Below are 19,548 nucleotides of genomic sequence, written 5' to 3'. Positions count from 1 at the left end.
TTGGGTAGACACGAAAAAATCAGGTCAACTTTAAATTGAGATTTCTCTAAAACCACAAATGCTTTTTATTTCTTTTCTTTTTTTAATTAAATATTACTTCCTTATCTTTAATTGTGTTGATCAAGTTTTGTTTACAAATCAATGATTTGCAAAATGTTTTGGAAACAAAATCCATCAACTTCATATTGCTTGATTGCTAAACGTACAAATGTCCCCAAATCTATAAGTTTAAGACTAATCAAAGCTTCAAAAGAAAACCTGGAAGTGGAAGAAAGAAAACTTTCCATAAATCCTAAAAGGTAAAGTCGATTCTCAGTTCAATAGCAAGAAATCCAAACCAGTCACATCAAGATCAAGCAAGAAAATTCAAGACTTCACATTCTTATATCAAAAAAGTACTTAAAAATGCTGGAATTAAAGCATTTTATAAGAAAAATACACCGAATTCAATGCGCAAAGAAGTTAGTTAAAATAATTGGCTGATAAAAGTATGGGCATAATTAAAGATGACGAAACATATTGCAAGGCAGATTTTTTATAACTTCCTGGTCAACAATTTTACTTTGAGAACAAAGATAAACCTGTCCATGATCAATTTAAATATATTTGACAAGAAATGTTTGCATCCAAGTTACTTGTGTGGCAAGCAAGTTATAGCTGTGGTATGCAGCCCTCTTGTTTTGTCACTAAGAAGACCTTGACTGCCGATCTCTACATTAAAGAATGCCTTCATAAAAAGACTTGCCATTTATGAAAAAACACAAATATCAATGTCTTTTTTGACCAGATCTTGCTGCTTCTCACTATTCTAAAAAGGTTCTACAGTGGTGCAAAGATAATAATGTGAAAATTGTTCCTAAAGATGCGAATCCTCAAAACTGTCCTAAAGAGTGCAAAATTAAATATTTTGGGGCAAAAGTTAAAGGAGTTCTTTGTTAGACAGGTGGAGTAAAAAAAATAAAAAGGACTTCCAAAAAAAGTGGATTAATGTGATCAATAAGGTTAAAAAGAAAAAACCTGCAAAACGATGGCATCAACCTGCTATAAAATTCAATTTCTTGCCCATCAAACCCCTTAAAATTAAGTTGAAACCCTAATTGATGTAAACACATTTAATATAAAAAAAATTGAAATAAAAAACATTTATGGTTTTAGAGAAATCTCAATTTAAAGTTGACTGGATTTTTCTGTGTCCAACCAATATATAACTATTTAAGCTTCTCTATCATAAGACATCATATTTAAAACAGCTTACATATGTGATGAGTTGTCTTTTAGAGAAATCTGATCCTGGTGTCTTGAACTGAATCATTCATTCTCACCCTCCCAAGTTATGCCAAGATTGCAGTTTAAGTGATCACACAAGCAGATTTCATAAGTGTAAACTTTCAAAACTAAAAAGATATTTTGATATTTTGAAAACCTTATTTATGATTAATTATAAACTTTTTAACACTTTTAACTGTTTTGCTTATGCCTCCTCGGTAGTGGCCAAGTTGTCAAGTAGTGACTTTTTGTTATCTCCTAATTAAAGGTACAACTCTAAAACTCAGTTTAAAGGACAACTGGAAGTAAGGTTTTCTGAATACATACTTTGAAAACCTGAATAAACACAATATATGCAATCTGATTTGCTGATTTTGAATAAAAGAATGTACACATTTATTAAAAAATGGAATAAAAGTCAAAACAAATAGATATTGAAAATAAATATTTAGATAAATTTGTGTTATTATCAATACAGGAAATTCATTTTGAGTATTCTCCAGGGTATTTAAAAGGTATCAAAATCTCCTTGGTCAAGAGAACTCTCAAAAATCTCAAAATTTCAATAAAGATTATATTGGTGATGGATTTTCGTATGTTGTTAATTTAAAGAAATGGAGGAAAATAATGTATGAGTCAAACAAGAAAAGATCTATAAAGGCATTATTTGTAAAATTTAATATCACTGGTCTATGAAGATTACTCAATATAAAAATTATATGTACCAGACTACTAGTGAAGAACCTTTTGCAAAGTTTAAATCTTAAGCTGGTGCAGGAGTTGTTGTAAGCTTGTTGCCGCATCTTTAAACCAGCTTATTGATTAAAAAGAGTTAAATATTAAAGTCTTTTCAAAAAAAAAATTTGTACGTTCCATGTAAATTTAGGAACCCTGAAGAGATTATCTTTTTTAACTTTTTAATTTTAAAAAGGCTGTATAACAGCCTTTTTAAAATTATTCATAATATATATTATAACAAAAATAATATAACAACATAATTAAAGATATAATTATGATAATATAATTAACATAATTAACAACATAATAAAATAGCATTTTTAAAACTTTAAACACTTGAAGATTAGAAAAAGTATTAGTTACTATAATAAAACAAATGAAGCTTCATCAGGTTCTCAACTTTTTCTAATAATTATTAGAAAAATACTACAATGTTATGTAATCTGTTTATTGCTAGATGATCCTGCATGATGATCCTGTATATAAAGCTGAAACAAATGTCTGAGGCCAATTCCAATTAGAGTTCTTGTTTACAGTTATTTACGAGAATAGAGAATGTTGCAGATTGATTGGGTTAGCTATAAAAGCAATGGATTCTCAAAAAATAGAAAAACAAACTGCTTTTTTTAAATCTTTACTTTAAAGATAATTTTTGTAGGGGAGAGTGGGGCACCATGAAACATTGTAATTGTGGAGCCATCTTAAAAGTTGTGGCAACCATTTTTATATGGTGAAACAGTTACTACTAGAACGATGGTTTAAGAAAAATTATATCATTTGATGTCATTAGGCCTGCAAGGGGTCAAATTTTGTGTTTTTTTGATGACAAAGTAATTTATTAGTTTTAAAAGTTGCTAAGTTTTAAGGTATGTTATTCAATGTTTTCTATTAGCATTTTTTTCTATTAGAAAATATGATAACTTGATACAGGATTTGTGGGAAGCCCTAAAACTGTAGAATAGTATTCTATTTTGTCATAACAATTCTGAAAATCATTTCTTTTAACATTTACAGTAAATTTTTACAAGGTCAGTTTTTTGTATCAAGGTCCTTATGGGTGGGGAACCTTGATACAAATTTCTAATTTTCACAAACTTAACTTGTTATATATTGGTAGTTAATAAATTTAACTTTGTAGGTATAAATTTATTCTACCAATTAAATCAATTGCCTAAAAAAGGTGTATTAAAAAAAATTTTATGAAGCAAAAACTAAAAGTGTATTATGGTACCCCACTCCCTCCTACTTTAAAAATTGTGGCTGTTTTAAATTGTAAAGTTTTGTAAAATTATATACATTAATGTAATAATAAATAATGTAAATTATATACTTTGATGTAAAAAAGTTCTAGAAAAATTAAATTTTTTTTTGTTATTATTATTTGATATATTTATATAATTATTGTATATAACAACTTATCAGTTTTATTATTTACTATGGTTTTTGATATTTTTGAATTCAATTTTTAACAAACGAATGGACGCCTTTTCTTTTCAAATTAGAAAATTAGATTGCACATATCTTTGCCTATTCTGAGCCTATATAGGGTTTTAAAATATTTGAACTCTGTTTTAGCTCTCAGAGAGACTGATACCATCAACAGCTATAAAATAACAGAGTATTAACAGTGCTATGTTGCACATGGAAATGCTATCGACATTGTCGACATAATTTGCAACTAGTTTTTTAATGAGAAAAACTAAGAAATAATTTTTTGTTGTTGTAGCAGACAACCTTTATTTTTAACACTAAAATAATTTTAAAATCTGTTTTTAAGAGATATGTATTAAAAAAACTTGTTTTAATTCTTCTATTTAGTATACCATTTTATCAGTATTGTCCTTTAAACTTGTATTTAATATTGTTTTATAAAAATATAAATTTTTAAATTGTACATTAAAATAAAAAATTTCAAATTGTACATTAAAATAGTTTCAGTAATTCTTCTTTAATTACTTTATATTAAGTTATTAAAATATATTTATTAAATATAAATAAAATATATTAAAGTATATAAAAATATAAAAATAAAAATACAATTACAAAAAGTAAGTTAATCGAGAAACATTTTTCTTATAAAATACAGTAACAATATAAGTAAAAGAGAGTCATTTATGTTTCAGTAGAAATGTTCCTGAGATATGACTTTTCTTTAAACTTTCCCTTAAAATTTAGAACAAATGTATTATTTAATAGAATTAATGAAAAAGTTAGATTAAGTTAATTTAAGTTGATCTTTAGTTATAAATTTTAGCAAAAAAAATTTTTTTTTAACATAAAACACAAATGCTTGTATTTGAATTTGTAACTAACAATCTAGAATTAACCTATTTAAATTTGTATTAGATCAAATCTATTCAACCTAAAACCTGGTACTTTTATACTTAAAACTTACTTTACTTTTACTAAAGACATTTAAAGAATATTTAACTTTATTTTTATTTAGGCTAATTCCTTAATTTACTTTACTTAATGTCATAATGTTGCAATTTGCTTTTACTACATGAAGAGCATTTTATTCTGCAAAATATTTCTTGAAATTGAATAATTTTGTACTCGTAAGTAAAGGTGACAAACAATTTTTTTATTAATACTAAGATTTCAATAAAAAATTCATATGCTGAAAAATCCCAACTTTAGAAAGAATGGACTTCCTTTAAGAAAAATGCTCTTTATATACTATTTGTTTGTAATATATACACATTTACTTACTATGTATTATATATTTAATAAACTGCTATTTTTGCTACATTACTTCTAGTAAACGACTGGGGCTATGGCCGGGGCCAGGTTTGATAACACATAGCCGCGACCGGGGATGAGTTTATGATCAGTGCTGCATTAATATTGATAGATCCTATAAAAATGTTATTTTTAATTGAAATTTATGATATGAGTTATAATTAAAAACAATACTTTTATAGGATCTATCAATATAAATGCAACCCCGGTCATAAACCCAGCCGGGGCTGCATTAAAATTGATAGATCCTATAAAATACTGTTTTTAAATAAAATTCATTTTATAAATTTTAAAGATAACATTTTTATAGGATCTATCAATATTAATGCAGCCCTGATCATAAACCTGGCCCTGGTCATGGCTATGTGTTACCAAACCTAGCCCCGACCCTGGCCCCGGTCGCTTACTAATTACTTCATGTAAAGTCACTAGGTTAATTTGGTTATAGTTTAGGTAATTATTAGCACACTATATTTCATACACAATACTGTTTTAGTTTCTTGTGGCTTATCAACATTAATAAAAATATCTTATTTAATCATCTATATGCAAATACAAAGTTTTTATCTGCAAAAAAAAAAGTTTAAATTTAAAATTTACCAGGGTGTTAACTTTCCATCAACTGAACAATGACGATCACTGATGTTAATATTCTCAGGTGTAAAGGTCACTTTAATGTGAACTTCAATAACTGGACGACTTCTAAATATTACAAGCATTAAAATTAGATATAATTATAAATAATAATTTTAGTAATATAATATTGTAATAAATTCAGTAATATAATATTAGTAGAACCTCTCAAACAAAATATTTAAAAATCAACCTGAGAAGAACAACTTGGTTTGATGCATATGCTCCAACAAGAACATCTGCAAATACAAAATTGTAAAACATTCAAATACTAATTACAAATAACTATACACAATTTTTAGATCAACAATAGATGCACATAAACTTTTAGTGTATACGCTTAATTCAAATTCAAATCCTAAATAAAGTTTTGTAAAAATAAAAAAATATTTTTTGTTTTATAACTTGTTTGCACAATTTGCTTTAAACTAAAGTCTTAATAACTTAAACATGTATTTTACTTATATTTGTTTATTTTTTAAAATACCCAAACCAATTACCCGATCATAATAAGAGACAAGTAGGTACTTTTTCTTCCAAATTTGATGAATTATATTAACACCATTAACATACACACTTTTTAACATTTTGTTGAAAAAAAAACATGCAACATTGTATAATATTTGTGTATCAAAATTTAATTGCTATCCTAAAGCCATTCTTGTGGATGAAATAACAATTTCGATGTTACTGAAAGTGACTTTGTTACTTTGGTTGTTTTTTTTAAACAAGTATATTGCATCATAGATGTCAACAGAGTAATAATATATGCATAGCAAGGTGCAAGTCAGGTAAGAGGGAAAAATTGAGAGATATGGGGGAGGAGGGGGGAAGACAATAAGGAATAAAAACATCTTTTTGTAAAGTAAATTAATAACATATAGTGTTAGTTGATTGTATGATTTTTGAATGAATATTATACATTCTATAAAATCTTATACATTTTGAACCTTTTCTATTGTTATCTAAACAATGTCAGCTTTGTTCTAACTTTCGTATCTTTGTTGTATTTTTTGTCTTTTGCTTTTCTTTCCATTAAATTTATGTCTTTATTAATAATTGATTTCAATAAAAAACAGTAACTATTAAAGTGCTTTTGTTCAAAAATATGAATAATTATGTTGATTTAAATTAACTTGCTAAATTTTGTGAATTTAAATATGGATAAAAAAGTAATTTCATCATATACTTTGCAAGTGCTATTTGATAACTAAACTTCTGTCAAAATGTCAATAACTGCATACCAACTTGAAATACCTAATAAAATGACAAAGAAAATATGTAATGATACAAAAAACGATAGTTGACAACGCTATGAAAATTATAATGCTATGAAAATTTTTAAACTTTGTTAAAGCTAAAGGGTCAAAATTAAATCGTTTTGAGTGTTGATATTGACAAATGGTGTAACTTTGCAAAATTGCACCACTTGAAAAGAGCGTTTTAGTCATTAAAAAAAAATCTGGCTAAAGAAATATACGTCTTTAAAATATAAAAAACTAATGTACACGGTACTAAGTCCTAACTGTCAGTTTACAAGAATCGTAAAAGTATAATCTAAAGGTTTTACTGGTTGTCTCAGCAACTGGTATGTGTTGTCTCAGCATTATTACAATTTTAAATTTTGTTCCATTTAACATTTTATAACCACAAAAATAAAAAGTATGTAGTTTTGTAGCCTTTTTATGCAAATTTATATTTAACATAAAACACATTATTATTAATGCAATAATTAACATGTTATTGTAAAAATTTGAAAGAAATGAAAATAAATAATGGTAACTTGAATTTTAAAAGTACTTTAATTTAGTGTTAAAAAATTTATTGTGTTAAAAAAACATACTATATTTGATATTTTTTAATTCATATGAAATATTGGAAAAATATTTTTTATATATTTTGGAATATTAGAAAATTTAGACAATATTTTATATTCACCTGTCAAAACTAAGGAAGTTGACAAATACAAATTTTCTGGTAGTAAATTTTAAAATAAACTAAACGCTACACTTTTTCATAATTTTAGCCATGATTGTTATAATTTTGTTTACAAAATAATGGTGTTAAATATTAATTATTTTTTACCAGAATCTCGATAAAGATAAATATAGAAGATATATTATCTCGATAATAACATTAAATATAGCACAAAACTAATATATAACACACAAAAAATAAAAAACAAAAACTAATTAAATAATTTATTGATGAGCATTTTTTAGCTCATTCACAAGCAAATATGTGAAGAAGAAGAACTAAAAAGTCAGAAAAGAAATTTAAGAGGCAATAGAATACCAAATTATCATTTATTCCATATTTACTATTATGATTTTTTTTTTGTAAAAGCTAAAATTCAAATCAGTCAATAACACACATTCAAATCAGTCATTAATACACACTTAAAAATTGTATTCTACTTTTTACAACTAAAATAATAACAAACTTTTTTTTCAAGTTAATCTTTGAGAGCCACATTATAGTGTCATTTTTATAATTAAAATCACATTTCAAGTTTGTAATTAAATTAAAGTAAATTTTATTATGAAATAATAAAAAACAAAAATTTATTTAATTTTGTGAAAATTAGTGTGTGTGTGTGTGAGTGTGTGTGTGTAGGCACGTGTAAAATAATGCACTCTGTGGTACTGCCCTTAATGTGGGAAAAAACTGATGCAACACTGTAACACATTTTCAGCTAAGTACCAAGTGATCTAAGTACTAGTTAAACAAAGATCTTACTTGTTGCCATGCTAGTTAGTTAGTTACTACTTTTATCAAATAAATATAAATTAAAAAAAATTTTATGAAAATTTATTAATGAATACAATGCAAAAAAATTATTGTGAACTGAAAAAGTTATGGTTACCATTGTAACCGTTGTTATCCAGATCAAGTCCTGTGGCTAAAGAGCGTCCAAAAGCTTTTAATGGTACAGTAAGAGATCTCTTGGTTAAACCTGACATGACTGAGGATGCCACGATATACTGGTATACAAATAATAAATATAAATAAAAATAAGTTAATGGTGTAAAAGATAATAAAAAAGAAAACTTTAAAAAAATTTTTTTTTTGTTTATTTTTATAAAAAACCTACTATTAGTACTGCACAAACGTGGGTAATTTTGTAATAACAGTAATAACCTGTGAGTATTTAGTAATTAAACCACTTTTGGCACCTTGAAACACATACACTGCTCCTTGACCATTATTTTCATATGGTGCACCAACAACTAAGTCTAAAAGTTTAAATTTTGAATTTTTAAGAAGAAATTTAATATTTAAAACTTGAAATAAAACTGTACATAAGTGTATAAGTTTTTTTAACAACTTTGTTAAAAAAACGTTTTTTTAAAAAATTTTTGACTCAAAACTTTTCTATTTAAAAATTAAAAATAAAAATAATATATCAAATATTAACTAACCAGGAAACCCATCTTTGTTTAGATCTCCAGCATTGGCAAGTGCATAACCAAAATGGGCATTAATATCACTCACCCCATCTCTGTTACCATATAGTTCTTTAATTAACACAAGTTTATTCTAAAAATTATGTATTTTAAAAATTATTTGTGATAATTTTTATGTATTTGAAACCCTCTCTCAAACCTTTTCATAAAAAAAAAATTACTATTTTAAAAATCTTACCATTTTAAAAGACTTTTCATAAACATAAACCTTTCCATGATTGTATATTGATGTGGACTCAGCATAAAATGGAGCACCAACAATAAGCTCAGAAAACCTTGAAAAAAATTTTATAACAAATTTTATTACTATGTATGTACATTAATCTCATACTACTGCTATTTTAAATATTTCTTTGAGATAAACAACTTTATAAGTTAACTACAAAGAATGCTATTTACATATTGTTGTCTGAATCAATTGCACATAATGCTATACCAAAACCAGATGCTATTTGAAGCTGAAAAAAGGTAAATATGATATAATTATATTATGGAACTTTATAAACACAAAACACTAATAAATAAAAAAATCAACTTTACCTCGTCAAATATTTCGGGAAGTTCTTGAGTTGGTATATTAGATTTAACATCATTATAAAGTAGTACCTAAAAATGAATTTTATTGTATCTACAACAATATTATTGTAAATTATTAACTCAAATTCAATTTTTCTTGTATGTGCAACAACATTTTTGATTAGTATTATAGAATTTGATATGTCATAAACAACAGCCTTTGCCTTACTGATTTATCTAATGCACAAAAAAAACATTTCTGTTATTATGGCTAACAAATAATAAAAGTTGAACAACTTTGTGCAGCTGTGGCGCAGTAGTCAGACTGGCTCAGAACCAAGAAGTCGGAGGTTCAATGCCAGCTCTAGCCCAATAAACAACATTGGTAAGGAAGACAGCATGAACTTCCTAGCTAAATGTATTTCCATGGTGCTCTGTGATAAGACAATAAGAATTCCTGGGAACACCTTAATAACCACAGCAACAACAACAATAATAACAACAACAATAAAAGATCAAAATCTGAACTAATTTTTAAAAAGTTAATAATTAGACTCAAGATGAGATATGAGAAGCTTATTTATTTAAAGCTTTCCTCATAATAGTAAACCTACAGGTTTTAAAAAATAAAAACTACAAATGTCATTTTCATATTTTAATGACACTATTAAATATTTTCCAAATGTCTCAAGAAACTTACATCTGAAAACAAAATATGATATGTGAGAATAAAGTGTAAAATCAGACATTAGTCAGACATTTAGTAGTTATAAAGATTTGAGATGACAGGATGAACTAATATTAGATAATACTAAAACCAGCATAGAAGGCTTTATTCTGCATATAAGTAATATGTAACCTAAAAAATATACAATCAGATTAGTTTACACTTAACAAACACAATAGTAATCACAACAATAGTAATCACAAAAATAAGAAGAATCAGCACAAATCTAAAGTAAAAAAAGGTTTCTGAGAACATATGATGATCTGAACCATCTAAAGTAGAACATAAAGAAACTAATTAGAAGCTGAAGTCAGTAACACAAACTAAGAAGTTAAGTAATTTGGGATGTTTTTTAAACCAGTCACAAAATTAACTATCCTAGGTAAGAGATCGAACAAGACAAAAATTTTGAGTTTTAGTGCCAGCAGGGTCAGCGATACTAGATCTAAGCTATCCAGCGTGATGAGCATTAAAGTCACGAATAACAATGATCAATTATTAAATAATAATAATAAAAAAAACATTGTTAAATAACAATTTGAAACAAAATAAAAATATAAATACTTTTCCAAAACTTTGATGGCGAGGTCCACCAGAGGCAAAACCTTAAAAAATAAAACAATATTATATTATAGATATAGTTATACGAATAGCAAATAGGATTACAATTTTATTACCTTTTAGCTTACTTTATTGAGCACATAAATTGGCAATTATTAACCCATCAATTTATATAACTATTAATTTGCAATTTATATAACTGTTAATTTGTAAAAAAATTGTTTTATATCATGCGCTTATTGATTATGAAAAAGCTGACTGCATATATTATTGGACTTCAAAGATCAGTAATTATTATGTCAGAAAACCGTTATGATTAACTTTTTGTTACTGTTTTAAAAGTTTAAATATAAGTTTAAAAGTTGAGAATATATTTCAAATTTTCTCATATTTTCATTTATTATTACAATTACACTACAATTTCATTTATTACAAATAACAATAATTACAAATTACAAATAACAATAATTACAAATTACAAATAACAATAATTACAAATTACAAATAACAATAATTACAAATTACAAATAACAATAGGTGAGAATATGAGTATGATTACAATAGATTTAGGAGCCCCAACCATTAGGTTAATGCCTGCTAGGTTTTATGTCAGACCATTAGGTTTGGACATTTTTTCAAAAAGGGAACTTTTTTTTTTACAGGGATCCCAAACAATGTCAATGTAATGTCAAAGAATTTATTAAAACTTTTGAATAAATAAATATAATAATTGGCAATATGGAAAAGAAGGTAAAAAAAAAATTTACTGCAAAAAGAATTAAATAACTCTAAAGAGTAAACTACTTTTAATAATATTAAACGTTTATCCACTTTTGATGATAATACAATAATTAAATTTAATTAAAAACATTAATTTATTATATGCTGAAATGTTCATTTAGTTATATAATTTGATAACTTTGAAAATGTGGTTAGTTATCTTTTTACAGCTGTTGCATTATTATGTGTATACAGAAGTTCAAATCTTGTTGTGGTTACTTTTATACATTTTTTTACATTAGATTTATTTAAATTATGCTGACAGACATAATTTGTATTCTGTGCTTAGTTTTTCCAATAACATTATTTAATAAACCTCAATCATACAGTGCAGAGTCTTCTGGAATGGCCAACGCCATAATAACAATTTATAACAAATTTTATAAATTTAAAAAAAAAAATGGAAAAGAAAAAAGAATAAAATAAGAAAAATAAATAAGTGAGTGAAGAAAAAGAAATAAATAAAAAAGCAATAAGCATAAACAAAGAATTAAAAACCAAATCAAACAAATTAACAAAAGAAAAAAAACAAAAGAAACAAGAAAAGAAAAAAGAACGACAAAAAAAGTTAAAGGAAAAAAACATTCAAAAATGGAAAGTAATAAAAAGAATTAAAATAAAATATAAAAATTTTTGAAGAAAAAGAAAAAATACTATAATATAATAATTCAACTTTTTTTTTTTTTTTTTTTTAAATAAGATCTTAGATTTATTTATTCTCATATCTTACAACATATAGCTTACAACAGGTAAAGATAATATTGTAAGCAGATCATACAAATGCCTGCCAACTCCTATAAATTATTGTAAATTTAGCATTATGGGATGTCTTACATGAATAATCATAACAGTATGCAACTCTTAATAAAATATAATAACTTTTGCATTAATCTTATCAGAGATTTTCCATAAAAAATATTTTTCCTTTTGTAAAAAAAAAAAATTTAAAACTATTTCAAAACTTTATTTATATAACATTAATTTATTATATAACGTTGATACGCTCACATAGTTATATAATTTGATATTTTTGTAGTAGCATAGATACTACAAAGTATCTTTTTTTAAATGCCTTCATGGTGCGAGAACTCCATTATTCAAACTTCCTGGTGCCAGAACTTGATAATAAAAACTTATAGCTATTAAATAAGGCATTTGCGTAAAAGCTTTTAATTAAATCTTTTATCACGTGAAAGACATGATCAACATGCTTATCATAAAAAAAATTTAAAATTGCATTTTTTATTACTTTAATAATTTGTATTTTTTTAGTTTACTATAAAAAAAAGTTTACATTTTGTTAAGCAAGTTTTGTAAAAAAGAACCAGTGTTAAATAAATAACTTTTTGGCAAATTAGAACTTTCTTTATCAAATAATTTGCAATTGATTTCGAAACCTTTTTAACTGTGAAAACTGAACTACTTAAAACATTTGCATTTGTTTTGCAGTTGTAATTTTTTTCTAAATAATGCAGATGGCTGTTTGATAAATCAATTGCTCATTTGTAGAGATTTGGTTCTCATATACTATACTGTTAATTGAGTCAATGCTAACTGCAGCAGAGAATTTTTTATTACTCTTGTTTAGAAATGTTTTAGTACTCTTGAAATGAGTATAAAACATTTTGATATGCATGTAAACTGCATAGCTTTTAGCCTGTCCACCATCTTTGCTTCGTATTAATGCAAACAATTTGCGCTGTGCAAACATAAAAAGAAATCCTCATGAAGCAATTAGTTTGCAAGACAAAGAATATTAGAATATACTTTTTTGGCGCACACCAGAAAAATGCCACCCTATAATCCAAACTCTAAAATCTTCAAGTTGAATATATATAGTGAACAACAAGTTTTTAATAAACTCATTATATTGTATAGAATATGGATCTGCAAAAAATCCTATACTCCAATATGCAAAGGCTTAAATAAATATGCTTTACATACTTGTGACAACAATACAAAATCATTAAACATCTTTAGTTTAAATTTATAAATAACTTTTAAGCTGATAGGGCGATTTTCAACCCTATTCTTTTAAACCCTACTAATTTGAACCCTACTCTTTTAAACCCTACTCTTTTAAATCTATATTAAGTGTGTATGCAAAGAGTGAAAGAGATATTTTCAAAATAAATATATCAATTGAAATTGCATACCTTTTACATCTGATGAAAAGAAGTTACCATAAGCTACTGAATAACCTGTATAATAATATATAATAAAATATAAATAAATATAAAAAATATATATACACTTAAGGGCTCCAATTAGTAGTATTGCTTTTGCAATTTTGTAATGAATTTTTTCTTAACAAACTTTTATTTGCGATTTCTTTTTTTTTTCTTCTTAACTTGAATTTTTTTTAGATGTTTTTAAAAATGTAGAACATTTGTGTCTGAGGTTTTGAGTAGGTGCCATCCTTAAAGTATATCACACAAAATATAACTTTAATATAGAAGTATGAGAATATTTGCTCACTTGCATTGAGATTTTCATTCAAAAGCGTTTTTAATATTTTTATTATTCAATTAAATAATGAAGTAAATAAAAGCCAATAATTTCAACTTAGACTTTAATGTTACATATAGTGTGATGCACTTGGTGGATAAGTACAGCACACTAAATTTACCTATAAAGTAAATCAAAACAACCATTAAGTTAAGTTACTCAACTTTACTAATAAATATACTTTATATGCTTAAAGTTAAGCTTGCAAAAGTTAGCCATAGCAATGTATATCCTATTTATTGTTAGCATAAAAAACTTTTAACGAAAAATTATTTTGTGTAGAAATTTCTTCCAAGAACATGAAACTTAAAATAGAATAGAAAAAACGCAATTCCATTTTATATATATATATATATATATATATATATATATATATATATATATATATATATATATATACATATATATATTTTTATAGCAATTTATTTTTAGGAACTCATTTGAAAAGAAATCGTTTAAATAATGTTGAATTTGAAACTTCAAATTTTAATAAATTTTTTGAAAAATTAAAAACAATTCACAAAGAGATAAAATAAAAAGAGGTTAAAAAGATTAATACTCTCTTTGCAAACATTTAACGTTCTCTTTCAATTCAATTATAAATTTAATTGAGTGGAAATATATATACACACCTTGCTTGCACTACCACTATATATATATATATATATATATATATATATATATATATATATATATATATATATATATATATATATATATATATATATATATATATATATATATATATATATATATATATATATATATTTATATATATATATATTTATATATATATATATATATATATATATATATATATATATATATATATATATATATATATATATATATATATATATATATATATATAAAATCTATTAGTAAAAAGATTATTTTGATTTAAGAACTATTTTCATAAGAATAAAAAAAATACCAAAATAACTATCAACCCATGAAGCACTGACATTCACATATGTTTCAGATAACTACAAAAAAATATAATAGTTAAATTTTTCAACTTTTAAATTAATCTTATTGATTACAATTAAGTTATTCAAGTAAAGAAGATCTAATTTATACCTTATAAAAAAAAAAAAAAAAACATTAGCTTACTTGATTTTTTACAATTTTAAAAAAGTTATCATTTTTTAATTATTTACTTTTGTTTTTTAATTACCAACAATTAAGTTCTATTTTAGAGATTTATAAAACTCGATGTGTGTTAATGTGTGTACACCTCCTTCATGTTCTGGTTAAAATTGTCACCTAATTTTGGTTGAATTTGGTGATAATTTCAACCAGAAAACAATGTTTTATTTTTTAGGACATTTCTAATTAGAGATATATTTCAATCTCTTTTGCCATATTATATATTTTCATCATTTTGCCATTTTTTCCAAAAGTGACTTTTCAAGTTGCACTATTTAATTTAGTCAAAAAACTATATCATTCATTTTTACACCATTATATTGTAATCTTCTATTAATATTTGTTGAATTAACCAATTAGTTGCTACATACACTATATATTTATATGGTTAAAATGTTGGAGTTTTTTGTACCACAAATAAATGTTAAATTTGTAAACACTTTGTTAAAAAAACAAATGGGAAGTCAGTATGCATAAATAAAAAATAAAATTTAGAGAGGAAATATTTTGTTATTTACTAATTGCCAAAAGCAAAAAAATAAAAAGGCTTAGAGAACATTTATGTTGCTAAGTGCAACAATGGTTAGATTCAGCAATAAGCCAAATTTTTTTTTTGTCATTAGAAAAGAAAAGACTTTTGTTGAAAAAATATTTGGTGCTTCACTTACAAAGCTATATCTAGAAAAAGATTGTTAAGATTTGAGATGAATCTCAAACAGCATCGATTTTAACAGAACAGAATTTAAATAGATATGATGAAATGTATTTATTTATTTTATGTATTTTATTCAATACTGATCAAAAATGGTCTACATTAAATTACAAGACAATGATTTGTCACATAGCAAATTTAATTGCAATAATTGCAACATTAAAAGTAACATTTGACTCAAACCTTGCCCAGGATAATTACCAGCAGTAAATCTCAAAAATTTATGGTATCAAAAACTAAAACCACGTAGTCGCAATAATAATGAAGATTGAAAATCTAATCAATGAATCAATGAGGATTAAAAGCATGCATCACAAACAACATTAGTCATATCTGATCAAAATATATTTAATAAACCACATACAAAGCATTCTCTAAAGATATTTTGTATTTACTTAAAAACTTTATTTAAAAAAAAATAAAACCAACTTCCTTAAAAATACCCTCGATGACAGATTTTTAGATTCTTTTGTTAACTTGGTAATGAGCTGAAAACACCTAACATTTTAAGGTAACTTCCTTATTCTACAAAATTAAAACAGTGTAAACAATGAAAAATTAGTTCATTTAATCAATAGATGAAGAGTAGTGTATCGAGATGAAAATGTTATTTAACACATTTTAAATAACATTTTAGTGCATCCATACATAATATAAAAACCATAAGCTGACTTACAGTTTCACACAGTAATAATGTTTCTGCTAAAATTAGACAAAACACTTTTGGAATCAGTAGCCAAACATTTTCTAGTAAACCATAAGTATTACCCAAAGTAACTCAGTGCCTAACAATAATTGCAATTGCAATAATGAAAACTTTTTAATCAACAGAACTTTTTAAAAAACATGTCTAGCAAAACTTTATGCTTAGTTAATCCAAAAAATAATATTTTTGAATTAGTAAAATTGCCTTTGAACTTAATTATGCCAACCTAATAAATAAAATAAATGATATTTAGCTTTCAATGGAGGTATTGAAATTAAAACATTAACCCCAATGTACAATTTAAGTAGCAACTATAGCTAATAAAACCATTTTTATTATATGTCAGCTGTTGCAATAACATGTGTATACGGTTCAAATCACAACGTGGTTAGTTATTTTAATACAGCTGTTGCGATACTATGTGTATATAGAAGTTCAAATCTTGTTGTGATTATTTTTCTTCACACATTTTTTTACATTAGATTTATTTAAATTATGCTGTCAGACATATAACTTGAGTTCTTTGCTTAGCTTTCCCAATAACATAATAATATCTAATAAATCTCAATAACACTATGTACTCCATTAAAATTCACAACTGCTTTTGACTTCATATTTATATTTTTGTTTTTAGTACTGTCAACTTTTCTAGATGTTTCACCTTTACTAAAAATATTGAATTAGGTACAAGTTTAAACAAATTAGGTTTTAACAACAAAAATTCAACAAACTATATATTAATGACCTATTACAACATATTATTGGTCCATTACAACATACTAATGGCCCATTACAACATACGAATGGCCCATTACAACATACTAATGGCCCATTACAACATATTAATGGCCTATTACAACATATTAATGGTCCATTACAACATACTAATGGCCCATTACAACATACTAATTACAATCCAATATATAAAAAATTCTACAGCTTGTGGACAACATTCCTGTCACAGTCTTACAAAAGTGGTTTCCAGAACTCTTTTCAATACATTCTTTAGAACTCTCTTTTTTTAAATTCTCTCAAAACAGTTAAACTGAGTATTAAATTTATTAGTATTACTATATTAGTATTAGTATGCTTAACTGAGTATTGCTTTATTGCCTGCTGGAAAATGGTATTTATTACAAAATTGTTGATATTCTTATATTACCATATTTGACCCTCCTTTGTGCTTGCCATTTCCTTACTTGTGATTCCATTCTATGCCACTACAAATCTCCTATTCTTCTTTGTATGGAACAGTGTTGTCACATTGTGAATCAGATTTTTTAATAATGCTCTTTTTCTTTAAGACAAGGTCTGGAGAATACGTTATAAATGTAGTTGATTCTGCTTAAGCTCGCAAGCCTGAGCATCTGCCTGATTGCCATAAGGTTGCATCTTAGTCACTTTTTGCTACAATTTCTATCAAGGTTTCTGCTCAAACAAACTTTTATTTCTCCATCTACTTAAACTCAACTTTGTGTGTACTTCTGCTAAGTTGCATCCTATTACTGTAACTGTTTCAATAACATTATCTCCATTATGCTTTACTGAGTTATACCATTTACAGTTTTTTATCTTCTGTCAACTGTTTTCTTACACTTTATTATTCTTTTTTTTTCTTACGCTTTAATTTTTAGACTTTCTGTTAACTCCAAACTTAAATAGTGGTTGCTTTAATTATAATGTACAATTGAAATAACATTTTGGGTCTTGAGATGTCATATACACGTTTTTTATAGCAGTTTGTCTAGATTACCGTTACTCAAGTAAGAGCAACTCTAGAGTGTGGGAACATTTACAAAAAGCTTGAAGCACCTTAGTAACAAAATGGTTAATTCTATGTCACAGAATCTTCAAGTATTGGTGCTAGCTTAAAAAAAAAAACTGGTGAAAAAGAAAACTGGTGTAAGGCAAATAAAAGTTGTAATGCAAAGCACCTGGTAGAAGAAAAGGAAGTTCTAGTATCTCTTCAGATATTTGAATTTGTAGTTCTTTTAGTGTTTTTTAGTAAGCTGCTAACACAAACTTTTCAATTATCTCAATATTTAAAAGAGTTTTATAGACATAATTGTTACTTCAAGTTATATCAAAATGTTTAAATTTCATCTTAAGAATATGAAAAGACTATTAAACTAGTTTGCAGAAACTGGAAAAAGAAACTCATGAGCATGCTTTAAAAGTGTAACATAACAACAGCTTATTAACAGAAAGGAATTGGAAAAATGAAGCAGCATTTGATGAACTTGTACTTAATGAAAGAAAAGATGATGATAGAAATAATTTTTTTGTTGATGCTAACCTGGTCTTAAAAGACTTTGTTGCAATCACTATTAAGAATTTGTAATAACAGTTCATGAAGGTTACTTCAAAAATCAAATGTTTAGATTTTTGATAATATGAATAGTTTAAAATTTATCAAATTTCTAAAAGAGCAATATTTGAGAGATATCACAACTTTGAGGATGTTGCTTAAGAATTTCTTTCGTTTAGAAATCATTGTGAAGAGTTGGGCACAGTAGAGTTAAACAGTAACAATGTCCTAAGATTTCTGTCAACCGTGATCTTTGTTACATTTACCCAAACCTCTATTGCGTCTGCAGAATAGCTGATTAAAGCTCATGAAATCGTATTTACAGTCCAATATACCAAGAAAATAAATGCAGTTGTTACTGCTTTTAAAAAGTAAAAAAAAGCTTTAATATGTTAAAAACTAAAGTAGTGATTGCTTGCAGCCTTTTTAGGAGTGAAATTATATATATATATATATATATATATATATATATATATATATATATATATATATATATATATATATATATATATATATATATATATATATATATATATATATATGTATATATATATATATACAGTGATCGGAATTTACTTAGCCGCACACAATTTTTATTCGAAATTTTAATTTTTAAGGAAAATTTATTAGGTAAAAAAGAAAATATGATTTTTATTGTATAGCTTAGTTATTAAGTATTTTATTAGTAAAGTATTTGTAATAAAAATATATCACATTAAAAATAGAAAAAAAAAA

At 25.2% G+C, this 19,548-nt stretch overlaps 1 protein-coding gene across 1 annotated transcript in view; it reads right to left on the bottom strand.

Annotated features, from left to right (window-relative positions):
- LOC101237856 (integrin alpha-7) overlaps positions 1–19,548 on the bottom strand; it is an 81,715-nt gene that overhangs the window by 24,651 nt on the left and 37,516 nt on the right. Inside the window, exons 8-18 of the mRNA XM_065811021.1 lie at positions 14,873–14,924; positions 13,587–13,631; positions 10,654–10,694; positions 9,387–9,452; positions 9,246–9,304; positions 9,025–9,121; positions 8,802–8,919; positions 8,521–8,615; positions 8,246–8,363; positions 5,573–5,618; positions 5,347–5,448 (exon numbers count right to left, since the gene is read on the bottom strand). Coding sequence (XP_065667093.1) covers positions 5,347–5,448; positions 5,573–5,618; positions 8,246–8,363; positions 8,521–8,615; positions 8,802–8,919; positions 9,025–9,121; positions 9,246–9,304; positions 9,387–9,452; positions 10,654–10,694; positions 13,587–13,631; positions 14,873–14,924 — 839 coding nt within the window. The remainder of the gene's footprint in view (positions 1–5,346; positions 5,449–5,572; positions 5,619–8,245; positions 8,364–8,520; positions 8,616–8,801; positions 8,920–9,024; positions 9,122–9,245; positions 9,305–9,386; positions 9,453–10,653; positions 10,695–13,586; positions 13,632–14,872; positions 14,925–19,548) is intronic.

This window comes from Hydra vulgaris, chromosome 11 (assembly GCF_038396675.1).
Source record: "Hydra vulgaris chromosome 11, alternate assembly HydraT2T_AEP".
Lineage (NCBI taxonomy): Eukaryota > Metazoa > Cnidaria > Hydrozoa > Anthoathecata > Hydridae > Hydra > Hydra vulgaris.
This window is presented reverse-complemented; position numbering and strand designations above follow the sequence as displayed.